At 41.8% G+C, this 27,984-nt stretch overlaps 1 protein-coding gene across 3 annotated transcripts; it reads right to left on the bottom strand.

Annotated features, from left to right (window-relative positions):
• Positions 1-27,984, bottom strand: SOAT1 (sterol O-acyltransferase 1). Of its 3 annotated transcripts, XM_072128718.1 has the most exons (16): positions 27,765-27,984; positions 22,504-22,645; positions 15,065-15,123; positions 14,295-14,443; positions 14,082-14,141; positions 12,236-12,343; positions 10,216-10,498; positions 10,052-10,130; positions 9,189-9,270; positions 8,891-8,936; positions 7,499-7,628; positions 7,294-7,391; positions 6,551-6,649; positions 5,608-5,743; positions 4,162-4,307; positions 1-2,898 (listed from the first exon to the last, which is right to left on the bottom strand). In XM_072128718.1, exons 1-16 carry the CDS (start codon positions 27,771-27,773, stop codon positions 2,842-2,844), a joined length of 1,683 nt encoding a protein of 560 aa, XP_071984819.1. In that variant the 5' UTR covers positions 27,774-27,984; the 3' UTR covers positions 1-2,841. The 3 variants fall into 3 exon arrangements, with proteins under 3 accessions (XP_071984819.1, XP_071984820.1, XP_071984821.1); XM_072128719.1 differs by lacking the exons at positions 22,504-22,645; positions 27,765-27,984 and adding an exon at positions 19,291-19,474; XM_072128720.1 differs by lacking the exons at positions 22,504-22,645; positions 27,765-27,984 and adding an exon at positions 15,999-16,021.

Below are 27,984 nucleotides of genomic sequence, written 5' to 3'. Positions count from 1 at the left end.
TGTAGAAAAAAAAAATGTTTATTTGGAAATCTCCCTTTTAAACACATTACAATACGCAAAATCATAGTTTGTCACTTAGTTGTTAAATTCCAGAAATTACAGATATAGACCCACAGAGGTCATGATCACATATTGATAGTCTCCATTCAGTGTATTGTTTGACAGTAATTTGAATTTATTACATTGTAAAAAAATAACTTAGAACAAATCAACATTTGATTATATATTTATGCAGCCTACGTGTTCTACTTACATTTGGTACAAAAACCAAAGGCGAGTGCAAACTTCACAAATCTTCTTATAACCCAAGTATATTTTACAATAAAATGGCTTGCGATTCGTTATTTCACAAATCAGAACCTTAAATATATAACCTCCTTCTATAAACTGCAGTGTATATTACGGACGGAACAGAAAAAAAAAAAAAGATCTATAAAAGTCCACTTAGCCTGGCAGTACCAGACCATCACAAACATAGGACGGCATGCTACCATTACTGGTAAACCCGATCCGTCTCAGGAGGTCAGGGTTAGATTACAGTTCATAGATCAGTAGCACAAAGCAGCACCTCTCCGCTTAATGCTTGACGATCACTACAGTAGAAGGACTTCCAGACCCATCTCTGGGACAATAGTACAAACACAGAACATAGATTTGTGGCAGTCAAGTTTGTAGATTCTGGGAACTGTTCAATTTCACTAACATTTTTTCGTATAATTCCAAAAGGAGCCAAAAATGTTGTGACCAGATAGGACCTTTGTGCCAAATTGAACTTTTATCCAACTCAAACTGAGGACAGAAGACTTCTAGATGACTGGGCCTGGCCGGTTCATACCTACCTCCTGTAGAGAAAGGGCTGTACATTGTTCTGTACAATGATCCGCTGGAGTCACTAAAGAAGTAATACTGGGTTGGGTTTTTGGGCCTCCATCTACATACATGTTTTCTGTATGAGGAACTCCCAACAATTCCATAATAGATGAAGATGATGACTTGCCCAGAGGAAAGGATTGGATGTGGAAATTTTGCAATAAGCAACTTCGCAAGTGTCTGGCAGTAGCTAAAGTTTCTCATTTGAGAAATAACCCCACTTGGCCATGTCTAACATACATGTGTAGGTCTATCTAAAAAATTACCCCAGCAAAAAGAGAGATCGCCTTCAAACCAGTTGTCTACTGCTTGTCCTCTGGGAAGCCTGACTCCAAGAACCTGGGCCCATTGTTTTTGGCAGACCAGTGCAACTTATGTTATGCAACACAACTTGGAGTGTAAGGATGTGGCTTTCATTATTCATTTTTCTACCACAATGATTGAAACCTTTCATTCTGTACTTAGTTGTTTCTTGAGGCTGTAAAAAGTAAAAAAAAAAAACTGCAGCTACTGCATATAGAGGTCTTAAGAACAAGGCACATGGGCAACTGGCTGCCAACTGTATGGCATTAATAATGCAAAAAGATTTGACACTGTAGTACATACACTCCAGCACAGCTTTACAACACATGGACACCATAATAAGAGAGATAGTGACAGCAATTGTGTCATGGTAGTGTCTCATATCCATGATCAGGAACGGAACACCAAACCAAAGTTAGTCGCTGGTTTTCCAAATGTGCCATGTTACTGATGAGAGATCCTCTTGGGTTGCAGGTTTTCCATCCGCGTGTACCATTAGCAGTGTGAAGGCTTCTTATGACCTAAAGCAACATAGCGGCATCAGTTCCTGTCCTGTGTCAGGTGGATGCAGTTCATTTTGGTCTGACCTTGTGCAATTGTTGTGTCAACTTCTTAACGGCAAAGAATAAGTTAAATAATGAACAATCAGGAATGATAAATGGTCCCTTAACTTATGAAGGCCATCGAATGCATGCTGCAAGACGGCAATACTGAGCATGCAAGATCACTTACAGCCATTATGTATTACACTCAACTGATAGATTCTTCACATTTTTAATGTATGTTGATGCATGAGCACCAACATCAATCCCTCCTGATCCTAGACCAGTGTTCACACTTCTAAATAGGAGAAGCATAAGTCATCATGAGATTATGCATGTGAGCCAATTGTGCATGTAGAGAAGTGAGTTATAAAAGATAGCTAGCAGATAATGTGTGACTGCTACCATATGTGTATGGGAGCTGTTATTCTATAACATACCAAACATTCCCAAACCCGGGGCAAAAAATTCAGATGACTGCATCTTAATAATGTAGATACAGACAAGTGGTGAATACTTAAGTGGTAGAGAGCACAGAAAATCTTTGGTAATTCAGTTCACGGGTGCTAGTATGTTGCGATCCTCATTATTGCTTTGCAATGCAGCATAGGGGTGTGTGTGGCATGGTGTAAATTCGAGACCATTCACAGACCTATCCACGCCCTGCTGGCTTCAAATGGGAATACATTCAGTAATACATTGTGCAAAAGGCATTAAAATAGCAGTCCACAGAAGTTTAGGTTAAAAAACGTCCTACTTGTGCCCAGGTTGATAAACAGGACGCTTTAGATCAATGCCATAGGATAGGGAAGAACAGGATGCTCCAGGAATGGAATAACAATGAGAACCATTTGTAAACCATATTCTATATGTCAAAGAATGCAAGCTATAGAAATAACCCTCCTGGATATGTATCATTGCTGGTATTGGTCTTTAGGATTAGCAGGTTGGCTATACAGGAAGAAAGGCAAGTAGAGCGATTCCTTTTCACAACCTGCAGTCACAGACCAGTCCCATGCTGGTACACAGAACACATTCAGTAACAAGGTGAGGAAGTCTGAAGTTTCCACAATAGGGGGGAAAAAAAATTATCCAGCAATTAAGTTTTTTTTCAAGATCACAAATTCTAATCCTCAACATGACAGGTCCAGGAGCGTGGCTTCAAGTAGTCCAGTAATGTGGGCTGTAAGACAAAACAGAATGCTGCAAATGTACAGGGCGCTTTATGCTGATAAGGAAAGACAAATTTTATTCCAAACACTATCTACCTTATATACTCAAGTATAAGCCTAGTTTTTCAACACAAAATTTGTGCTAAAAAAAACCCTAACTCGGCTTATACTCGAGTCAACTAAAAAAAAAAAAAAGGCAAAACTCACCTTTCTGACATCATAGGTCCTCTTCTGTCTGAGACAGAAAAGGACCTATGGGGGACGTCGGAAAGATGAGTACAGTGTTATTTTTTTTCCTACTACAGGGGTTGGGCAGGCTGTATGCTACAGGGGCTGGGCGACTATATACTGGGAGGCTGTAACCAATGCATTTCCCACCCTCGGCTTATACTCGAGTCAAATGGTTTTCCCAGTTTTTTGTGTTGAAATTAGGGGTTTTGGCTTATACTCGGGTCGGCTTATACTCGAGTATATACGGTACATGTTCCACTTAAAGGAGAAAAAAAAAAAACATCTATAAAATGCTCATCTCTGCTCCTTTTGTTGTTGATCACAACGCAGCCCATCCCAACCTAGAAAAGAAAGTTATAATTATTAGCTGAGAGCGTGGGGATAAGATGTCCGGCGCTGCGGGCTGCTAATTATGAATGCTCCCGCACCTCCCACTTCCATGCTGGGAAATGGCAAGGACGTCCATAATTAGCAGCTCAGAGCTGATGGACATCTGCTCCCCATGATAACTTTCTTTTCTAGGTGATCTCTGGCACGAACCCGTATTGGGTCAACATTAAGAGAAGCGGAGGAGAGTAGTTAAAGGAAATTAACCATTTAAAAACAGAGTAGTTGTATCACCATTTTGCAGGTGTTTTTGTTAGAAAGCTGCCCTTTGTCTTTAAAAAGACGTGGTAACCAGCAATATGCTGGTCTGATCCCATGGACTGCACGTCCTAAAGAAATATAACGCAAGGATGTGCTGTCTGCAGGCTAAATACTTGTGCTTGAACTGTATTAACTATTACAGTTTTTGGCAGGGCTGTTCGGGGTATCGGACCATCAAGTTTGAAAGTGGCATTTCTCAGTTGGATTTTAACATGCCCAATGCCTTAGTTCACAAGACATAGAATGCCCCTTTTGCCAGAAGCTCTACAAACTGAAGCATATGACCGACTTTAAACTCAAAACTCTAAAGAAAAAATAATAAATAAATTCATAAATAACCCTTTATAGCTCCAGCTAAATAGTACCCATGTAACTTATAATGAATTGGAACTCACATTGTTGAGTGAACAATGGCGATGGGCGTACCACTCCTGAGAGTAAAGGCACAGCAGGACACCTTGACCCAAGAACAGAGATGTCCACATGATCACATTCCAAATAGGACCTCGCCGACGGTCATGAAGAATGAAGTTAAAGATCACTGCAATTTAAACCATGAAGGTCAAGTCATTAGTAAAAGATGGTAATATGAACACACCCGAATCAACCCGACATTGATAAAGCAGAAATATGCACTTCTCATTTTATTAGAGACCATACATAGTAAGCATTAAAAAAAGGGCAACAATATGTTGATTGTTTTTGTTGCAGAATCTACACCAACAAACTTCTTGTGGCAGAAAAATTCTGTACAGGACTAGCACACCGATGTGTCGAGCAATACAAGTCTACAACTACAGGCGGTCCCCTACTTAAGGACACCCGACTTACAGACAACCCATAGTTACAGACAGACCCCTCTGCCCACTGTGACCTCTGGTGAAGCTCTCTGGATGCTTTAAAATAGTCCCAGATTGCAATAATCAGCTTAAAATTGTCTGCAATGAAGCTTTATTGATAATTCTTGGTCCTATTACAGCAAAAAAATTTGAAACTCCAATTGTCACTGGGGCAAAAAAAAAAAAATTGTCGGGAACTACAATGATAAAATATACAGTTTCGACTTACATACAAATTCAACTTAAGAACAAACCTACAGTCCCTATCTTGTATGTAACCCGGGGACTGCCTGTACGTTGCACAAGGATTCAGATTTATACAGTTGATTTTACCACTTGCAATAAAAGTTATAACATGCAGCAGCATATCAGGAATTATGTAGAGTTTTCTACCAGTAAGTCACTGCAACCTTTACATTGTAGAAGACTTTCAGCGCAAAGTGTGGATGGATTTCTTCAAATCTCATCCATTGTGCTACAACAGCAACTGGCGCCATATGTATCAAATAAGACATTCAATTTGTGTGCCAGTTTCTTTTAATACAAATCATACAAGCCTTACCACTTCCAAATTTATCATAAAGCAAAAAAAAAAACAAACAAAAAAAAAAACAAAACACCACCATCACAGTCCTACTAAGCGGAGACCGTGCCCCTAAAATATTAGCAAATAACAGTTTGGTCACTGTCCAACAGAATCTATTAGACCATTCCCATTCTACATTAAATATCCATTTGGGTTTTGAGGACTCAATGGCACACTGGGAGTCCTTGCATCATATTGCAAAGTCAACAGTCCAATACGCTGTGTCGGTTCAAGGGATATATGGACTGCCTTATTTTCATGGAAAGAGCACATTTGTGTGCAGGTTGCCTTAGAAGGAGAGTCCGTTTGAGACAGAATGACAATTGGCTAGTCAATTTTGCTCAAGGTTATCATCATGAGCTTAGTTGAACTACAAGAAAGGGAACGTTTGGTCTGAACAAAAAAAGAATACTTACTACCAAATCCGGCAAACAGAATAAACATAACTGGGTAAAAGAATCCAAAGCAGATCCCCAGGGCATATTCATGGACCACAGCAGAAACCATAAACACAGACAACATGGCAGCCGCTTTAAACCTCCTGCCAAAGAACTGGAAAGGAGAAAAGAAAAGTTATAATTATATATTACATAATAAAAGAATTGCCTCATAACATCACGAATTTACAGTTCACACCTGTATAAAAACAGGAAACAATAGACCCCACTAAAATACAAGGGAACCTGCTAGGGCAGAGATACTGAACCAATTGTGGGTCAGCGCCAGCACAATGGTACATGGAAGTTGGCATAACACACCTTGGCTTCATTGCACATGCGGAGTGGAGCTGGGGTGTACTACGCCACCTTCATTGAATAACTGCACAGGTGCTCAGGGCTCCAGCCCACGGCGAGTATAAAGGTTTATTCAAAAGGAAAAAAGGAATTATTCCAGCACTCAAAAATGAGTAACATCCAATAAACGTTAATGCTCTATTAAAAATACATGACAAATAAGGGATGTATGTAAAAAGACCAACATGTTTCCAACTACACAAATCTTAAGTTCTTTGTTAGTCATGGTTTGGTGAAATGTAATCTCAACTTGCATTTTTGTTTTGTCTTGTATAAATGTTTATTATATTTATTGCAGTCCGTCACAAACAGAAATAATATATTGCAATTTGCAACACTAAAACCACTGGTCCATAAGGACCTATGGGTTGCTTAGTGTCCCAAATCTCCCTGACAGGTTCCCTTTGAATTCCCAATCATATCAGGTCTTGGTCAGAAAAGCTCTGGGTAGCCGTGCTAAACAAGTCTTTGTAATGGTTAAAAAAAAAAAAAAAAAAAAAAAAGAAGGCAAAATTCTAAATTCCTGTAATAGAACCATAAGCCATAGAATTAGAGTAATCTTTACCCAGAGGAAATCCCGATAGGCATAGTAGTAGAGCCAGTCATGTACAACCACATTCCAGGTGCGGTAATAGTTTGCAAAAGAAGTTGAATTCCACCAGTCCTGAAAAGAAGAGAAAATACATGTTAAAGCACAGAATTCCATGGTAAGGGCAAACTACTTTCCACAAGATATGACAGAATCCACTCAAGGAAGAAATGCAGTGGTACAAGGCACTAAAACAGCATCAACATCACAATGGGTGGCCTCATGCCAATTAGCCCAAATTGTATAGTGTAGTTTTTGCCGATTCAGTCCATCAGACCATGTTAAGGTTTCCAAGCAGCTGGCAATATGGGTGCAATGACAGTGACTGCAGGGGTAGACATCAGAGTGCCCAGGCTCACTGAAGAGCCCCTGCACTATGATCCCCAGTTAACAGGAACACTGACCATGTGTATTTTTACAAGTTAGACAACAAAGAACAGCGACATTCAGGAGGGATGTCTTTTCTTGCTCTAGGGACACCAAATTGGCTGCAGCAGTTATGGCATCCCCAGTTTTTTTATTTCGAGCTAAACAGAATACGGGCTGCGCTGCTGAAGTGAGGACCTGGGGTAAAGTGAGCAAATGTTATGTTCAATTCCTTCTCTCTTTTCCCCATCCAAAATAGAGCCAGAGTTAAAAATGCCCTGCATCAGATGCACCATAAGAATTACAAATCTAGTGTGGAGGAAGAAAAGAGTCTCTAATAATCATCTATTTACCTTGTAGAACATCCGGTCAGCGAAACGTAGCATCTCAGCAAAGGCATTGAGCCAGCAATGCAGAAAAGCAAAGAAGGCCAGGAAGAGTATCAGTACACCTAAAAACAGAAAAAAAAAATATCATACAATAGACTCAATAGATTCATTATAAAAATAAGATCCTTAAAATGTTCAAGATAACAAAATACAGGAGGCTGCCAAGTACCTGGAAGGATGGAGTTAAAAATACAGAGCACCAGGACTCTGAGGCTGAATGGTTCTTGGCTGATGTTCCGGAAAAGTGGGATACAGAGGCGAACAAAGACATAGTAGGCATAGAAAAGACAGCCCAGTACCTGCAACATAAAACCAGGAGAAGAGAACATCATAAGTCTCATTTATACATTTCAGTATCTGTTCTGGTGTATCACAGAAGAATACGGTATTCATTGTGCCACCTAAGGATGTACAGAGAATTGTCTGAATGAAATACAGTAGTCTTTTTTTCGTGAGAAGACTATTCCCAAGTATGGAGTGTCCACTAAATTGTCTGACCGCTGAAAAGCTGAACCCCCAAACATTTGAGAACTTAAATAATAAAAAGTTGAATGTGAATGTAGTGGAGTGCACAGGTTGCTGAGGGAGAAGAGTAGAGCAAGCTTAACAGCCTGTAAAGCCAGAGGTGTTATGGTAGCCTCATGCTCATTAGCATAATTTTAATAGTTTATTCTAGAAGGAAGGAGGTCATTGTATATCACACTGGATTTTGATGGTAGATTTCCTTTAAAGGAAACCTACCACTTAAAAGTGGTAGTTCTAAGACACAGAAGCATGGCACCAGCTCAGCGTGAGCTGGTGCCGGAGCTTATTTTCATTAAGAACATAAACCCCCTATCGCTGAATAATAATTTAGCTAAAAATTTTTCTCGGCGCACCGCAGTAGGGCACGGCGCACCATGTGCGCGCCGCCGATTCTGAAGTGCCGGTGACGTCACCGAGCTCTCCGGCTCACTCACGGCTGCGCAACTTTGTACGGGGAAACAGGCCATGCCAAGTTGCTTAAGCGCGAGTGTGCCGGAGAGCTCGGTGACGTCACCGGCTCTCAAGAATCAGCCACACGCACGGGCATGGTGTGCCGTGCCCTACTGCGGAACGCCCGAGACAAATTTTAATATAAATTATTATTCAGCGATAGGGGGTTTATTTTATTAATAAAATTAAGCTCCGGCACCAGCTCACCCTGAGCCGGTGCCATGTATCCGTGTCTTAGAACTACCACTTTTAAGTGGTAGGTTTCCTTTAAAGTTCATACAGTGAGAAACCTATCAATGTAACCATAAAAACTAGGTGAAAATGCCTAGTTTACTTAAATTATCGTGTCACCATTCCTCAGGCAGATGTTGTTATGGTAAAAAGGGTTGGGCAGATTAGATTTGATAACATCTTGTTCTGAAATGCTCAGAAAAATAAGTTACCATCACTTTTATTAAGACAGGCAGACCAGCACATGCCCAGTGTACACGTGTATGGCTGCCAGTTTAGATGCACGTCCGTCTTTGCTAGCAGTCACTAAATGTCATAATGGATTGTACTGACAGAGCTTGATATAAGATTTTACCTGAGCAAATTTAGTGGCAACGTATCCCCACCTAATAGATGGATTCCTACAAAATACAAAGCAACATGTAAAGAGTCTACACCTCCAGCACAGACAAGTTCCTACAGCTTGGCTGTAAATTTATCAGTGAAATATCTATTACAAGAGAGGCTGGCTGGGTAGTAGGAGGATAAATATTACAGAACAAATATTTTTGTTACATTTTTGGAAAGAGTTGCTATAAAAGGCGTGAGGTTAGTAGCGATAGACACAGGTCAGCAATGTGCGGTCACACAGTGCAAAGTTGAGAAACTCTTACCTTGGATAGTTGTCTCTGTAAATCAGGGTAGGGGCAAACAGGAAATACAAGTATTGTGTAACTTGTGGGACTGGAGCAACCGCTAAATGGAGGGAAAAACAGAACATTTTTCCAAATCCAATATTCGCTACAAGCAAGGGAAAAATACAGGATGGAAAACAGGCATCACTTATACTAAAGCAATATGCAATATTTGGGACAGATTCCCAAAATATATCCGCATTTAAAAAATAAATGTTATTTTTGCCTAAGGTTTAAAATTTCACACAAGAACCTACAGAGGTGTCCATTTACCTCTGAGCACATTTGCCTAAGGACACTAAATGCTCACAAGCCAAATGAAATACATTACAAAGATTCTATCAGACACTTGTCAGGCTGTGACAACCAGACATCCACTAGGTGGCCGTATGTAGATACATATGGGATATATGAAGATCACATCATGACATATCTCTGGATAATACGGAGCCAAGAGGAAAGTCATGGAGGACCTTTCACTCATCTTGAAATGACAGTTTTAGTAAATAAGTATATTCCCCACAAAATAAAATTGCTGGAGCACCTTTTGTAACAAGGAAGTTTGCTGTTCTTCCGTTTCCCCTCTCACATGACAAGTAAACTGACGTTACCAGTTGCGCAGGAGTCTATGCAATCTGCATTAATTGTGCAAGGACAAACAACACAACTGGTAACACCCATTTGGCAATTTACTCAAAAGTAGGAATAATAGAGGAACAACACAGCATCAACTAATAAAAGATGCTCCAGAATGGTTATTTCTTGAGGAACAATTATTTACCAGTTCTTCTGTTTTAGTAAATCCTAGGAGCTTCTCTTCAAATCAATGGATTTTCACTCACCTGATTTTTCCCTGGAAAAAGTCAGGACTCGTGGGATATTTTCTCTTATGAATGAATGCGCCTTCATAATAAGTCGAACCTGCATATGAAATAAAATTAGAAGATTTTCCTGAATGGTTCAGAACCAATTCATCTAGAAATCCATGAAATACAAGATATTTTACCTGCTCAAGAATGACAATGAACCTGGACGCAGGAGGTAAGTTATGCTGCAGAACTATGTAAGCTGGAGAGAACCCGAGGCCGAGCATCTGAAAAGTCAGGTACAGTGACCCATAGAAGATAGATCGTATGGTGCGGTGTGAGGAGGTCTTGTATCCCTGGGCCCACATTGAGAAGAGGACGTAAGGGACAATCAGTGTGCTCAAAAACATGCATATCCAAGTGAAGAAAACTATGGAGAACTTGCCAAAAGCATAGAACAAAAGATCAAACTCCAAAACCAGCCTGCAAGAATAAGAAAATGCAAGTCATAAGACAAGAACAATAGTAGACACGTAATGACAAGGGTTAACTGAATGTGATTTACAGCACTACATGGCAAAACAGAAGAATCATTGGCCTTTAAAGAGGGCCGTCGCTGGTCACATCTGTACCATCTCTTAAGTGTCCTTTGTTGTATCTCAGAAATGTATTAGTAAATTGTAAAACATGTTAAAAGTCTTCAATGGAGGGAGCAACGACAGGACATGGTGGTGGGAACAAGTGCGAACAACAGCAGTTTCACGCCAAACAGCACTTTAGCCGCTTCTCTTGCTTCATTAACATTAAGCCACATTGCGTCTAAAACCAGAAACAAAACGCCCCCTCTTGGGACTCAAAATGGATTGGTCCATGATAAATGCGCCATTGGACAAATAACCTGTCCTTTACTCTGCACAACACGAAGTCTATGAAAAAGACTTAATCCTATACTTAAAGGGAACCTGTCACCAGGGACCTCATTTTCACTAAAGACAGGTTGCAGAAGCTTATTACACCTGCAGTGCAAAAATGCCTCTCGCCTTTTCTAAGCATTTGCATTTCAATATAATTGTGTGTTATAACGTCTGGGTTACTCACTCCTCAGAGCTTGGCCCCCACCTTTGTGCTCCTGTACAGCTCCACCTCCGGCTCCTTCTCAGAGGTCACAGCCTGGTGAGATGACATCAGTGGGTGAGGGACAAGCTGTACATGAGCACAAAGGCAGTCTGCAGCTCAGACAAGTCACATGTTGTTTTTTTAAATGTATCCAAACCAAAGTCCAGCCCCTGGGACCACCCCAGGATTTTGTCAGGATGCAAGAGTAAGTTATAACACACAATTATATTGTAATGCAAATGCTTAGAAAAGGCAGAGAGGCATTTTTGCACTGCAGGTATAATGGGCTTCTTCAATCTGGCTTTAGTGAAAATGAGGTACCTGGTGACAGGTTCCCTTTAATGCTGTTCAGCTTACCTGTGGGTGTGCGCTACCAACGCCATCAAGACGCCGGCAGAAGAGAGTATAAGAATTTCTGCCACCACCAATATGCAGTTGGCACATGTGGCATTCGCCCCTGCTCCGTGCCAGTGGGGTGCGGCATATCATCCCCATGAAGACTTAACAAGTTTTGTTGTGCACACACACACACCATTTTTTTTCCTTCTTTCGTTTGAAAAAAAGAAAGAAGGATGCTCCAAATGTTTTATATTATGTGATATACCCTGAAGCAGACACAACAGGAGAGGTGATAATAAGACTTATGATTATATTTGTATTTCTTTCATGAGTCAAGCAAGGCCATTCTATTATTAAACAAGGCTCAAAGTTTTACCAACTGGCCTTGTGTTGTATCCTCCATGTCCAATCAGGCTAAACATAGACCATACATCAGACTAGAGAGCCAACTGCAAAGCCTGACCATAGACATCATGTTAACAAAAAAATTAAAATGATAATCCCCACCCATCTACCATTAACGCTAACAGGGTATTTAGTTCTGTCAGGCTTCTAGAATTCTGGGAAAGTATAGTGGTCATATTCAAATTCTTGTTCCATTGACAGCCATTACTCTCATCATTATACATATGCATGTGTTCTAGGCACGACTAGGAATGACTGCGAGAACCTAACCCTGGCTTGTACGCAACACTGTCTGCAGCCTTGTATGGTCAAAAAACTGATGGTAGACTCCCATTAAATTCTGCATCACCCACAACATACCTGCCCTTGTCAATGCAATCCACGACTACTGTGCTTAGGATGAAGAGGATCAGGAGAGCAATAAACATGTGGTAGATGGTGCGAAAGTGATTGACTTCAAAGAGTTCACTGGAACAAAACAAAGGAGTCTTTACCTTGTGTTATCAGAAAACAAAGGCAATAACTTTTTATACAACTATAAGGACAATATTACATGGCTTTCACACCGCACTGCTCAAGTTCTACCCATATTGGTCTAAAGAAGTTAGTCAACCAAGGCATCGTGAAGACTAGGGAATAAAAATTCTATGGGGCCACAATACTCCAGATATCCTTGGTGGTTCCAAATCTTTTCCAAGGTCTTCCCTCCGTATTTTCACAAGGCATGCTATAAATATATGGTAGGCATTGGATAAATTATTTTTCACATCACCTATTCCTCGAGGCCAGTGATGGTGAACCTTAAATAGTCCTGGTGCCCAAACTGCAACTCAAAACCCACTTTTTTTTTTTTTACTGCAAGTATATACTCGAGTATAAGGCGAGTTTTTCAGAACAATTTTTGTGCTAAAAACTCCCCACTCGGCTTATACTCGGGTATATAAAAAAAATAAACAACACTCCACCTGCAGCGCCTCTTCTTCTTCAGGCCGGCGCTAGGACCCCGACATCTCCATGAGCACGGCCCGGCCGGCACACAACTGTGATGTCATAGTTGTGTGCCAGTCGGGCCGTGCACACCGAGATGTCGCGGTCCTAGCGCCGGCCTGAAGAAGAGGCGCTGCACACGGTGCTGCCGTGGACGTGCCCTGAAGATGGAAGAGAAGCTGCCCGGGCCGTCAGAATGGTGGGGGCTGGCAGGCTGTATACTACGGGGGGCTGGCAGGCTGTATACTGGGGAGGCCGTGATCATTGCATTTACCACCCTCGGCTTATACGGGAGTCAATAGGTTTTTCCAGTTTTTTTTGTGTTAAAATTAGGGGTCTTGGCACATACTCGGGTCGGCTTATACTCTAGTATATACGGTAATTGCAATTTTCTCAAGGCCTTGAGAACCCCAATATCATTGACAGGAGTAGGGGAAATTTGGACTGCCATTGGAACTTCCCTTGGGAGCACCGTAAATGAGGGTTCTCATGGTGTCCAGAGCAGGAGCTCCAATGATAATCTGCCCACGTCCACACCTTCTCTCTTTCTGCAGTCTCAGATGATCGGGAAACTTCATTTTAGAACAACGCGGAGCATTGCACGTCCTGGGCTACCCGGAAATGCAGGAGGATCCCTTAAGGCCCGTCTTGTGAATGCTGTTCTGGGGCAACAGACTGAGTGCCCACTGAGAGGACTCCTGAGCCGTAGGATCACCACCACTGCTCTAGGCCCTCAGTACATGTCAGGGTGATTTGGGACACAGAAAGAGGGTACTGTAAATATTACAGCAGTTCTGAAAACTGCCACAGAGAAAGTAAAACTGGGAGGTACTGCTATGGCTTAATTGCAATATACTGCACAGGAGCAGGAAGCACTAGTGATGGGTCTGATGCGCCTTATTGTACCCAGCTCTAGGCAAGTATAAAGGCTTTTTTTATTTTTTTTATTTTTTTTTTAAATAGTGGGCACAGATGGACCAAGGCTCTAAAGGGCCCTAAAAATTTGCCGAAAGTAACTTTACTGTAAAGCCCCAGATAAATGCAGAACAGGAGTATGCCTATCCGATTACACCTATTCCCCCTCCTCCACCATTTCCTCCAGGCTGTTTATATCAACTATACAGAAAGTAACAGATCACAAAACTCTATAAAAGAAATTCCAGTTGATACAAGTCAGAACAAAAAGAAAAGCCTCTACATGAGAACACATGTTACTTACTCCAATAAGGAACGTCTGGATACAAAAATCTTTCCATGATCAGGTGCAGATTTCAATGTCCTGAAAAGTAAAACAACATCAATTATAAGGCATAAAAACTTATAGTAAAGATAAGGAATAGGGTGTATTGTGCCCAATCTCCAAATACTTCCTACAACCACAGCTTATACTGGCCTACATTTTATTACCACCTAGTAACTATGGTTGCATTACCTCACTTTGTGGCCGTCTTTTTCAGCATTTCCAGGGTAACAGTTGTTAGTAACAGAAGAGGCTTCTAGTGCCGTGGATTCTTCTATAAAGTTATTTACAAACTCATTGAAGTGGATGTCTACTTCCTTCATCAGTTCACTCTTTAAAACCTGGAAGCAACAAGAATATATCACAACTTGAAGACAAAAAATAAAATTGTGGATGGTGAAAATTGGCCTTGGGTCCATGTAATCGTTCTCATAAAGAGGTTGGAATGAAAACTCAGAATTCAGAGCAGAGCGTGTAAAAAAGGACAAGGTCATAGGTTGATGTGGTAATCTGATTGGGAGGAGTCCAACTGATGTGATCAGGGCGGGCGGGGGGGGGGGGGGGGGGGGTCTTGTTGTCACCAATCGATGGAGAAGCAGGACAATCATGTGTCCTGACATTAAATTCAATACTATGGAAGTTTTGGAAATTGCTGAGCAAAACAATTTGGCATCTCCAGAACTCCCTGACTACAAGAGTGGTGGATACATCCAAGCGCTGTGCTCATCAATTGCTGATGCTCCTCAAATATTGAGTGGAGCTGCAGCAGACAAGCTCCACGTGAACAGGAACCTTGTGCCGGTGGATTGACAGGTTAAGGAAAAAAGAAAAGAAAAAAAAAACCAAAAACTTTTGTTAATGTTCTGTACATTAACAAGGACATGCCACAGGTAAACATGCTGATCACATCTATTCTCGGGTCAGTGAGCACACAGGTCAAGAAGCCACGGGACAGCAATTACCTCTGCTTTCCTCTTCAACTCCATTTTCCTGTTGATCACATGCTCCAGGTCCATTAAACCTGTCAGGAAGAAAGCACAAGTCAGGTCACTGTGCACCTAGAGCAAGAAAACAGGCAAACAAGAGCAACGGTAGAACATACAGAAGCTTAGTAAACAGGCAATTTACAAAAAATACATGTTTATATTCAAGATATTCCAGGGATTGCACGAGTATCGAGTCTCCCTGGTAATGAGGCGACAGTAAATAATGATTCCATGTGAAGTATGGAACTACCTAAACATCTTACACACGGGAATGAAAGAAATATCTCAGCATCTCTGATAAGCTTCTTTCTTTAGGTTTAATCATTTTAAGTGCCTTGAAATACTTCGATCTGACAGGTGACAGGTTATCCGTTTATGTGCAACACGCTGAGAAGGGAAAAAGTATATGGCATTTCAAAACCTTACATTACCAATAATAAAAAAAACCTCCCATATATTCTGGTGTCAAAACAGGATGTCCTTGGTCGCTTGGTACAACGAGTACAGTTTTCGGAGCAAGGTTACATAGTGAAGCTTCTGGGACACAAGACAAGCATGTAAATTTGCAGTCCTCCCATTGAAGGTCACAGCTTATCCCTGGATTTGCTTGCATAACAAGAAAACACAACTGTCAGGACGCCTGTATGGAAAGTGAAGAGGATGACGGGACCGCAACAAAAACAAAATACGATAAAACATTGGAGTTTTCGTACGCTGGTCTATTGTTATGCACAAGACTTTGACCGCTGACCCAGTGATAGAAGTAAAAAGGAGGAAGCGAGGATTTTTATTTTGGGACACGCAGATTGTGCCAAGTCAGCAAAATGCAGAAACTATGCAGTTACTGAAAGATTTTTGTGCCATGCAAAATGAAAGCAGCGCGGTTGCATAGAGGATAAAGGACTGGTACCTGAAGCACTGGGGTCTTGGGTTGAATCTGGCCAAAATCAATAACTTTCTTTCACTCTGCAATGCTGGTTTGTTAAGATTTTGGATATTCACTATTGTAAGGCATTTATACTAGTCTATGTCTATGATGGCCATGTTCATCAATGGTCTGATACCATCTCCTTCCAATACCATGAAATCCTCTGCGTCCTCTTACAATGCTTGATAAATGCTCTAGAATCTACTTCTTGTTTTCAAATAAACAGAAAATCTGGAGAGGAATTAGGAAGAAGACACAGGAGGATTGAGGAAACACTGGAATGAAAGCTGCAGGTATCCGCAAATAATTATACAAAAATCACTAAAACATGTAACAACATCATAAACCCATTAATGGTTTGCCCTAGACGACATCACTTGGAGGAACACCCCTAAACAAATGGTTAGGAAGCCTATTATCAAGATACTATAAGCAGGATCACAAGACCCCAATGCATGGAGGCAGATGTAATCCATTTCTTCCAGTCTGAACAAAGAGCATTAAGCCACCTGCTTCTGCCTCCATGCTTCCTGGTTGTGATAGGTCAAATAGCTCATCAGTGCAGAACCATCCACAAACCTTTGTTTGTTTCAAACATTTTTTTTGTTATAGACACCAAAATCTCAAAAATGTCCTGACTAAAGATTAATGACCCCCACTAAATTGAAGGGGGACTGCCATTCTTGTGTTACCCCAAAGAAACATTCTGCATTCATTTAGAATCCAGATTTCGGCTTTAAGAAAAGTCTGTAAACCTCATCATGCAGCACACAGTAACATACATGACTGTACTCATCTGCTCTCTATTTCACAATACATAACCCCGACGAGAACAGAACAGAGACGGGATCTCCATTATTATGGACTTTTACCTCCTCCTACCATCCATTCAGCATTCCTCCACATTTCTGGGGTTTACTAAAGTTCACTCTGAGACACATTATTCAGCTGGAAGTCAGGGTGAAGTCATTGTGATGAAACACTTAGTAAGAGACTGACTTATAGATGACGGGAAGTGATGGAGTCAATGTCACATGACAACCATACCCACCAAAAACATAAGCAGACACCCGAGATTAAGAAGTTGAATGAGAAGAACAGGATTATTCACTAAAACGCAACGTCATCTGCCACTACTAAATAGAACTTTGTATTACTGGGACAAAGGGCTCAGTAACATCATACACTACAAATGTAAGAGGCTGAGGCCTTTATTAGAATAGCCATACTAACAATGCAGCAAGATGTGACATTACTCGCTCAGAGGACTATAGATGCCACATTTTAATCCATAAACTAATACTAGGCATAAAGAACAGTCACCATCTCTGACCAATATTTCCCTCTGAATAATTCTGGAACATCTTGGATTGAATTCTGCAACTCCATTTCCATCCTGATTATACAACCAAAAAAAGGGAAGGCTACCACACTGCCCTGGTACTTCAGACTCTCAGCACCATGACCAACATGAAGTTCCTTTATTGTCCAGTGATCCGAGCCGGCCCTCAATGGACGAAGCGGATCCTGTGAGCCTCAGTGATGTGGGAACTAGAAGCCGGATCACAAGTAGGATCTTTTTTTCCCCCAGTTCCTACTCCCCTAGAAAAAAAAACCCTCAATAAAAAGATGAATTTGCCTTTAAGACTTGGCTGATTGTCTTTAAGGAATTTTCAATCTGATATCATGAGCGCTGCTCAGCGCCTGTCACAGGGATGATAGAAAAGTGATATTTGTCATTAATGTTTATTTCCAGCATGATTGATAACTACAAGGCCACTAGGATACGGCAAAGCTTTATTCGCCCCACGTAGCAGCTTTTCATCTGCACACTTGCACTTTAAGGCATGAAACCCACGTTTGGGGAGATTTATCAGAAGTGTCTAAGGTAAAACTGTACCAGTTGTTCAGCAGACATTTTATAAACAGCTGTAGGAAAATGAAAGCTGAGCTCAGATTGGTTGCCATGGGCAACTAGAACAGTTTTGCTCTCAGATACTTCGGATAAATCTCCCCCATTGAGCCAGAAGTGAATTAACATGGGAAAGACGACATGAACTTCCAGCTAAATCTAATCCCTAAAAACTGCACAACCCTCTGGGTGCAGTCAAACATGGAGTTTACGTTGTGTTTTGAAATGCATTTCTACGGCTGTGGAGAGGAGATTTACCCAATTGCATTGCCTTAACATAGTGTTTATGGAAACGCAATTTTAGTGCAATTATACACATCTCCTCCACAGATATTATATCGAGTATCAAAACACAGTTTAAGGCTACATTCACACAAACTTATACCTACCTGGCCAGAGCCAGGCCAGAATACGTCCGGCGTGATGGAGAGGAGGAGGAAAGGAAATGTTAGAACAGAACCAAAACTTTCAGTTCATCGAATCCAAGTTTGGTCTAGATCAGTGATGGCCAACCTATGACACGTGTGTCAGCACTGACACACGTAGCCATTTTCAGTGACACACGGCTGCTGGAGAAAAATTGCTGTAGTGCAGTTTCCTGGGGCTCGTCAGGCCGTCGGTCGGTGATGTGGTCTGCAGCGAGCGGCTGAATCTCAGTCAGAGAGATCGCAGCTCTCTGCTCTGCGGAGGCCGTGCAATGACTCCAGAGTGAAGCAGTCCCAGCTTGCAAAGACGAAACCTACACAGGAGCTGAAGCGGCCTGAAGAGGAGTAACGGAGGCTCGTGGTGTCATTGGAGCCTATGCCAGTTAGGTAAGTTAATTTATTGAGTTGAGCTCTGCCGGGCTGGGCTGTGATGTGCGCTCTTTGGGGGGCACTTCTCAGGACACAAACGTCCTTAAAACTAGCTGTTGCTGGACTGCCACAGGTTCGCCATCACTGGAAGAATTCCCCCTCCCCCTCACTTATCTTAGTTCATGGCACCCCACACAAGTTAAATAACAGCAAGACCAACAAAAGAAACCAACTGGCCAATTAACAAAGAAGTCACTAAGCAGGTAAGTTAAATAACTATACATATTTGTTATTTAAACTCTAAATATCACAAAATAAGGTTTTTTTTTTTCTAAAGGTGACACACCACCCGAGTTATGGATGGTTTTTTGGCAAATTTTGACACACCAAGCTCAAAAGGTTGCTCATCACTGGTCTAGTAAATACGTGGGAGCAAACTCGCTAGTGGGCCAAGGACTGTAGTCACGACCCACTCCCAGGCCTCAGACCTAATGATCATCCACCACGAATGAGCGGTGCCTGACTGCTGACTGCGCATCCTCCAAATAATTCCCTCACAAGTACTCACAATAAGACGATCTTACTCCAGGAATTGTGATTATTCCAATTATATGAAGTAGGATAAAACAAAGAAAAAAAAGATTGTACAATTTCTCTAAAGTGTCAAGCCAGCCTGCCAGCGCTCAGGCACAATGCAAGCGACACATCACAACTGGACCAAAGGTGCGTTCATAAGCTGCATTGGGTGTGGGGGGGGGGGTTACCCCTCTCATTTTCTAATGTATAACAATGCCAAACATTAATTCAACTTTCTATCACTGCTATTGGATTATATTTAGAAATGGACGGCATTAATGGGGGAGATTTATCAGAAGTGTCTGAGGGCACAATGGTTCTAGTTGCTCATGGCAACCAAATCGGAGCTCAGTGTTTAAGAGCTGTAGGAAATGAAGGTTGAGCCCTGATTGGCCACTACAAGAGCTATGCTCTCAGACACTTCTGATAAATCTCCCCCACTGCTTTTGAACGTAAATTACAACTCAGTAACTATAGTAGTAGTGGATCATTGGATGTAAATGAATGGTGCATTGTTAAATAGGAAGTATATATACTGACGGCTGTTGTGACTGGGTTAATGAGGTCCAAAGTACTGTGCGGATAAGCTATTAACCCTTAGTGCTCACACAGCACATGCTGTGTAGACTGCATGTAACTGGTTTACTTCTGATTTCTACCACTTATTACATGTTCCCTGCTCCTCCATGTGATGGAAGCTGCCATCCTCTCACCATATACATCCTGTATGTACTGTACATGTCCCCTGCTCCTCCATGTGATGGAAGCTGCCAGGCTGTCACCATATACATCCTGTATGTGCTCTATGCAGTGGATTTACTTGTGGGAAACTATATGGATTTAATGCCAATTTACTTTGAGAGAGAACACAAGGCATCATTAGATCTGTGGGCAAGCTAACTGGCCTCAGCCCGAGGGCATAGACTGACAGATATTAGTCTCCGCCCACCTCTGGTGAAAAAGATTTTTGTAAACACTTTCAGAACAGAAAATGCCAGAACTTTGTAAACAAACAGAATGATAACTACTGTGTGCTGCTCACACTCCCCCCCCCCCCCAAAGGGGAAATCACATATAATAATTTAGTAAAATTATAACTTTGTTTACTGATTTTCTTAAAGCGTAACTGTAGACTATAATAAATAAACACAATACACAGTGTGATATGGAATCCCCAAGCATTTCTGAAAATCAAGTGTTTGATGTCACACACAGAAATGTCACTTGCAGTAAATAATCAACCACCAACACATCAGCAGAGCAAGACCTCTCAGAGCAAGAGTCACTAAACAAGAAGCCTCACTGTGCGGCCAGTGTAGAGTTAACAGTATAACACAAGAGAAGTCATTACACACCAGACCTGGAAGCAGATCACACACCTCTCCAGTGACTATCTGTGCCCTCCAGCCCGATATTCTGCCATCAAGCGGCTCCGGTTGCAGCACTTTCTATTTACACAGCACTGCTTAATCTAGAGACTGGCAGGAGCTAACAAGAGCATTAATCATTTATTAGAATGGGAAGTTTAACTGAAAAAGACTAAAAATAAACAAAAACGTAAAATCATTTCTCTTTTGCAGGAAGTTGGCACAAGCTGCTCAGTTGCACAACATCTGGACACATTATTTTGCAATCTGGGAGATCTCCCATGGACAGTAAGATAGGACTGCTGCAACCGATAGAAGGACTGAACAATGAATCAGGTCTAAATAGAATGAAAGTTTGGAACCTAGTCTGAGCATCATAAAAAAAATTTTATAAAAAAGTGGCGGGTCTTAGCTGGTATGGAGCGGTTAGGTCTCTTGCACAGGAATGTTCTGTATAGTGGCCTGATCCCACGGGCAGCACATAGTGCATTGGAGGGGAGTCCCTGCATTATATAGAAATTTCATGCAAGGACGTCCTAACTGTAAAAACTTTAAAAGGCTAATATAGTTCCAGCACGGCTGTGCGGCCGCACCGTGTCTGCAGTCCACAATACGGCCCATTTACACAAGCTGAACACGTTTGTGTGCAAGACCCCTTACTAGGCATTCGATTCAACTCCTGAGACAACTGAGGTCAAAGATTTGACAGCTGTGGCCAAGTATATCGGCCCTGACCAGAAGTAGATGACACAGGCTGCAATGCTGGAATGGGAAGAAGGTGAATATATTATATTTTTACTTTACAATATGTTGCTGCTAGGCACACAAAAAAAAAAAATATATATATATATATAATAATAATAATTAATAATAATAATAATAATAACAAAAAAAAAAATTATTAACTGTTTGAAGTAATAAAGACAGGTCAATAAGTGACGCTTCTGCTCCCCAAGCATCAATTTGCCACATAGCTCATTTGCAGTGAATGAGAGCTCTACTACATATAGAGGGTCATTTATCGTCGTTTTAGCTCCTTTTTTTCTGTTATATTGGCAACTTTTGGGTCAAATTGCTGGGTTTGTAAGAAAATCTACCAAAGTTCACAACCTAGTTTTTCCAGTTGTGTGGTGTCCGATTTATCTTTGGAATTCAGATGTTGCTGATAAATTTGCAACATTTACGGTAATACACTCCCTGTTCTGCCACCATGCACAGAACCGCTCTCATCTCATTGACGTCACTACGCTTCCAATGCTGGACAGCTTACTGCAGGGCAAGGACAGAAATGGTGACAGTCACTAGCCCTACTCTTCCTGCGGGACAAGTCGCGTACCCACAATGCCTCAGTGTTCGGGTGCAAGGGACGGGCAGGCAGGGAAGCTCACACGCACCGGTAGGAGACAGAGGGCTGGACGTGGTTCGCGGGACGTACAATGCCCATGTCTGCTCGAGGATCATCCTCTCAGCACATAGTATAGTTACTGCGAGAGTCATAAAAACATCGGAAGATACTAGGTACTCACTACATGTAGAAGAACAATCCAGGCATATGTTACCTACATGTTTCGAGTGGTAGGCATGTACACACACTATGCCTTGTGTATTGGTAAAGGTCTGAAGAAAGTTGCAATGTTCCAAGTTGCTTATAGTTACACTTGGAGCTGCACTATTAGCACATATTGCAAAAATTTCCCTGGTGCAAGTCAGTATGGCATAAAACTGTAATTGTTGATGCAATAAATACAGAATATATACTAGATATAAGGAGATTTCAACCAAAGCACAGGAGTAAACAGTTAAAACCTTCACATTACATGTGTATGGATGTTTCTTACCATTGCTCATGGTCCTCAGTGGCCTGTCCCCTTCTGATCTCCTTAGCAGGTCATCTTTTTCTGGGTTGACCAGAGGCTTGGAGACCAAGCGACGACTCCGCAAAACACGGCAGTCTTCCTCAGACATTGTCAAATCGCTGGTCTGGAAGAAATACATAAGAAAAAACAGACAGGGAACGAGTTAGGATCCAGTCGGTGAGGTAGTAGTGTGTTTGGTCACATGTTCAGTACAGGATGTAATTATGTGTCAGGCTGAGCAAACACGGAGTTAAATAGAGGACTCTGGCAGCCGGCCGCCCGGGCACAGACACAGCGGAGAAGACCGAAAACACAAGGTGCTTTTTTCTCTTTTAAAACACTGTAATCCCTCTACAGTAAGAAGATTAATAAGAGGTAGTGTTAGAGAGAAACCCTAGAGGGTACACAGATTAACAAAAAAAGTTACTTGAAAGGTCAAAGAAATTTTAAAAACTAAAGTTCTCTTAAAAACAGCAGTAATATAAATCAATCTAGTAAAGTAATCTCAATATATTTGTCTGACCCTTTCTGCAGGCGGCATGCTCTAGAGCAGGAGCAGCCAAGCAGGTTGTACATAGTGGAGATATTGTTGCTAATTTATTAAACAAGAAAAATTCAAAGACTATGAGAAATAAGATTCTCTGGTCTGGAAAGTCAAAGATCAAACTTTTTGGTGTTAATTATAAGTGCTTTGTGTAGAGAAAACCAGGCGCTGCGCATCACCTGCCACATACAATCCCAGCAGTGACACATGGTGGTGGCAGCATAATGCTATGGGGGCAGGGACAGGATGACTGGTTGTAATTGAAGGAAAGATGAATGGGTCCAAGTACAGAGATATCCTGGATGAAAACCTCTTCCAGAGTGCTCTGGACCTCAGACTGTGCCAAAGGTTCAGCTTCCAACAATGATCCTTAGAACACAGCTATAATAACAAAGCAGAGGCTTCAGAACATCTGTGACCATTCCTGTCTGGACCAGACAGAACCCAATTGATCATCGTTGGAGAGACTGGAAATTGCTTCCACCAACGTTTACCATCCAACCTAAGGGAACTGTGAAGATGGGGTGCAGAGTGCACATTTAGCTCCAATGAAATAAAGAGTGAAAAATTGAAAGGCATCTTTCCGTACCCTCTGTAGAGCAGGAAAGGTACATTATTGGGCGGGGGTCAGCTATTAGGATATGAAAGTGGCAATGAGGTCACATAATGAACACTGAAGGGTGTGTGTTGTCTAATAAGGAAGTGTAAGGTCCCTATCAGCATGTGATGCGCTATTCCAGATAACCAGGACCATAACCTCCTCCTGCGGGATCATTAGTGCCTGGAAGGAGATTCTATAATCAATCGCTCCGCATACGATTTCTACACAGGAGATACAATATCTAACTGATAGGAAGGCAGAGAGATAGGTAGCAATCTGTACACCTACCTACTGTTAGCGCAATGTCAGATTGACCTATAGAAATAATGGGAAGACTGAGGACACAATATGCCTGATAACGGCGCAGTAAAAGGGGTTATATTGGGGACAGGCTATCGCTTCATCATTTCTCAAGGTTTACAATAAATCATAAAACACCCAGCGGATAAAAAGTGGTGTGACTGGGTAGTGACTACCGCCAAGAGCGAGGCTACATTACAACCAATCAGTGCTGAGACAAGACGTCTTATATAATCAGCCACTGATACACATAGTACAGTAATGTAGAAAACATGTAGCTATTTAGAGGAAATTACCATCAAAATGAAACCCGATAAGCCAGGGACACTTCCTTATAAATCCAAGCACCAAGACAATGGTCATCTTCTTACATTGGTTATCCATGGCCTCCTTCCTTCTAAAATCATCTTTTAAAATTATACCAATAAGTTTGCGGGGCAACCCAAGCGATCTGGTGATCTGGTTACACTGTCTCAACCTCCTCTGCTCTCTCATCACTTACCTACCTCCTTCTAAAAATCGACTTTTAAAATGATGCTAAGAAGACCAGAGCCCCTCCATGCTGCAGCTTCACAAGTTGTTTGGAAGCCTCATTCAGCACTTTCCCTCTCGCTCTGTTTAAAGTAATCTCACAATATAGAGGGGAATGAGTGCTCTTGGCCACTTTAAAGACCTGCGAAGTTGCAGAATGGAGGGGCTCTGGTAACACCACCAGGAGCCCTTCAGGCTTCTTATTATAATTTTAAAAGTTGATTTTAGAAGTATGAGGCCATGGAGTACAGGTAGGAACAGCAACTTGATCTTTTTTTTACCTACACCAATCCGAGGCCTTTGTATTTAATATACTTAAGTCATCGCTGACTTTGTCACGTTTGAAAGCGCCCAAGAATTTATTGCAGCTAGTTTGGTCAGGTGGGAGGACCTGGGGTGGAGAAAAGCCAAGATAGGTTTGTTCTTAAGTTGAATTTGTATGCAAGTCGAAACTGTATATTTTATAATTGTCGTTCAAGGCAAATATTTTGATTAGCCACAGTGACAATTGGAGTTTCAAAATTTTTTGCTGTAATGGGACCAAGGATTATCAATAAAGCTTCAATAGACACTTTACAGCTGATCATTGCACCATGGGACCGTAGCAAAACATCCAGGGAGCTTCACCCTAGGTCACAGTGGGCAGAGGGGTCATCTATAAGTCGGGGACTGCCTGTGTATATCTACTTTGCATAATAACCAATGGCATGTGCCCACTCCCCAAGTTTCAGGCGTTACCAAGCACCAACTTTATTAACTTTTTACCTGTCTCCCCCCAAAATTCTATAGATGAAGAAATAACACTGTCCTAGCATCCCCGTCACTTGGTCAGGGGAGAGCTTGATTTATTTCAGACGTGATGGGGAAATGGTGATAACTTGGCACCATGCTCTGACAATGCCCCCTTTTCCAAAAGTGGCAAGGTCAGTGGGAAAACAAAGGTCTTTTTGAAAGTAACAAATCCAAGGTTTGCAACTTTTTTTTTATCTTTTTGACATATGAAAACAAGTGTAAGGGAATTATACATTTTCTGGATTTTTGAGTGTGGTTTTTCTTGTAGATTTTTATCTTCCGTTGACTATGATGAGAGCTTTGCGCAGAATCAGACTTTTAGTCAAACAATAATAATTGATTCGCTGCTGCCTTAAAGGGGTTGTCCAGAGGTTAAAAAACATGGCCAATTTCTTCCACATACAAACAGAGCAGCACAGCTGTATTGAAATGAATGGAGCTTAGTTGTGATACCACAAATGCCCGAGGTATGGAAAGGTGCTATTTTTGGAAGGAAACAACCACCTTTTTCAAGCTCCAGAGAACTCCTTTAAAATCTGCACCACATGGCAGCTCACACTGGGATATGGAAAAGATAACATTCACTGAAGAAAATATTTTAGTGACAAACACCTGTCACTATAGGACAGTAGATGGTTTAAAGTGTCCCAAATCACCCCATAACACCTGTGCCCAGGGTACTGGACCGTAAAAAAGAAATAGGAAAAATACTTTTACAACAGATGGCATGCAGCTGCACAAAATGCAATACTTGTTAATGAATAATACTCACAACCACAAGACAATAGTGCATGTCCTAGGCAGAACACTTTTTCGACAGATTAACAAAGGACTATGGTTCCTAAGGATCTGTAAAGAAAGGATACCAGACCGAAACAAATCAGCCAAAACAAAAAAAAAAAACGCTAAAATGAGGTCTTCACGGCTGATTTTGGCCACATTAATGTATACCTTTCAGGGCAGACCTGTTGTTCCCATTCAGTGTTTGGCCAAGGTTCTGTCAGGTTGGTGGGCAAACATCCAATCTGGCAAACTGATGCCACTATGATTGGCCAGGGGAGATCACGTGGGTGACCCAGAATGGGAATGTCTGGTCCTCCACAGTGTGTACTTCACTGAAGCAACATGCAAGTGTTGGGAGCAACGCAGAAGAGCCCATGGGCTGCACTGGACACACTACTTGTTTTTCTGTTCATTACATCCACAGACACAGGGATAACATGAGGTCATTTAGGACACTATACCACAATTGGCCAGTCGAGTATCTACTGCAAATCTGTAAGTCCCAAGGCCCTTTTTTGGTATTTGCTCCAATCCCCCCCCCCCCAAAAGAAAAAAAATAGTTTGTAGCGAGACCAAAGGGGTCAGATAAAACAAAGGGGAAGAACACTCGGTGAATAAAACTTACAGCACTAGAAAGTCAATCTAAAATTTGCAAGAAACTATGTTAACGCCTGGGAGGCTTGTCCCTGCCAAACTTCATCCTCTATTACAAAGCAGTCATATAGCCCAATTTTCCCCTATATCTACCCTCTACAACACGCCTAGATGAATTGCATTGGAATCCCAATTACTCCAACCAGTATCCTTACCAAGTCTGTTTTGGACGACAGGCACATTGCCAACCACTGTACCAACATCATCACCTTTTTTGGATTCACTCTTGGCGCTCTGTTACATTTCAACAAACTACAATCCAACCCTTCCTTAATCCAGCCTTTCCTCCGGGACTCGAACAAGAGAACTTGAAATGGTGGGCCGCAATGGTCCATGTGTGCCACCTTCATCTAACAATGAAATCAGTGCAAAATATGAGGTTCCTCCCCCATATTAGGCTCAATCAACTGTCACATTTTGTATGCTCCAGAACTCGGGGGACATCTTCAGATTCCCCTACAGCTTTCGAGAATATCAGTATAAATAATCGGTTTCTTAGAGGGACGATCACTGCATCCCTCCCTTGGTAACTAGAATACACATAGCGGCGAAATGGAAATCGCCTTATCTGTCATTTATAGAGGTAAAAAAAGAAGAATTAACCTACTACTGTGGTTTATGAGAATTGGTGGCGACCAGGACTGACATCTTCCAGCTGTTTGAAGGGATATGGAACCCCAAAAGAGTTTGGGGTCATAAGGTGGCAAGGGGAAGCAGAGATCTAGATAAGGGAAGCCATTTCTAACCCTTCCAATACTGTTACTTTTTTGGACATTCCCTTGAAGCCATTAATAAGACCATTTACTAACCCCTCAACTTCCAAAATGCTGGCAGTGCCATGTGCACAGAGCCTGATCCCTTCTTTAAAGTCTCAAATTCCACTTCCTTTCTAGCAGCCTGTCCTTAAAGGGAACACAATGGCTGCAGTGGTGACCCGGAGCACACACAACCCCCATTCATTCATTCAGGGCATGCCCCATCACCAGTCAGTGGCAGATCACAGAGGACAATAGCGGCACGCATGTAGTGAGCGGGTACCTGGCTCATCCACGCAGGGTTCTCCAGGGACAGGAGCTGTGATGCCGGGTGCCCGCTGCCCAGCGGCTGACACGATTCTCTCCCCTCACTTGTGATCCATCTCTTCCTGCTTCTCTCTAATAAAGCAGCGCTGGTGACTCACAGCGGCGCTCTGCACACCAGGTACCCGCTCTATGGTCTGCCGGAGAATGTTATTTGGATGAGATGCAGCGCAGGTCTG

This window comes from Engystomops pustulosus, chromosome 10 (genome assembly GCF_040894005.1).
Source record: "Engystomops pustulosus chromosome 10, aEngPut4.maternal, whole genome shotgun sequence".
Lineage (NCBI taxonomy): Eukaryota > Metazoa > Chordata > Amphibia > Anura > Leptodactylidae > Engystomops > Engystomops pustulosus.
This window is presented reverse-complemented; position numbering and strand designations above follow the sequence as displayed.

What these genes read in the sequence shown, in the direction of transcription:
- SOAT1 (XM_072128718.1), bottom strand. An exon ending in ACTGAGGACCATGAGCAATG is followed by an intron (nt 15,124 to 22,503) that starts GTAAGAAACATC and finishes TCTTCCTGACAG; the next exon opens with GTTTAATGGACCTGGAGCAT. An exon ending in AAAGACGGCCACAAAGTGAG is followed by an intron (nt 14,142 to 14,294) that starts GTAATGCAACCA and finishes TTTACTTTTCAG; the next exon opens with GACATTGAAATCTGCACCTG.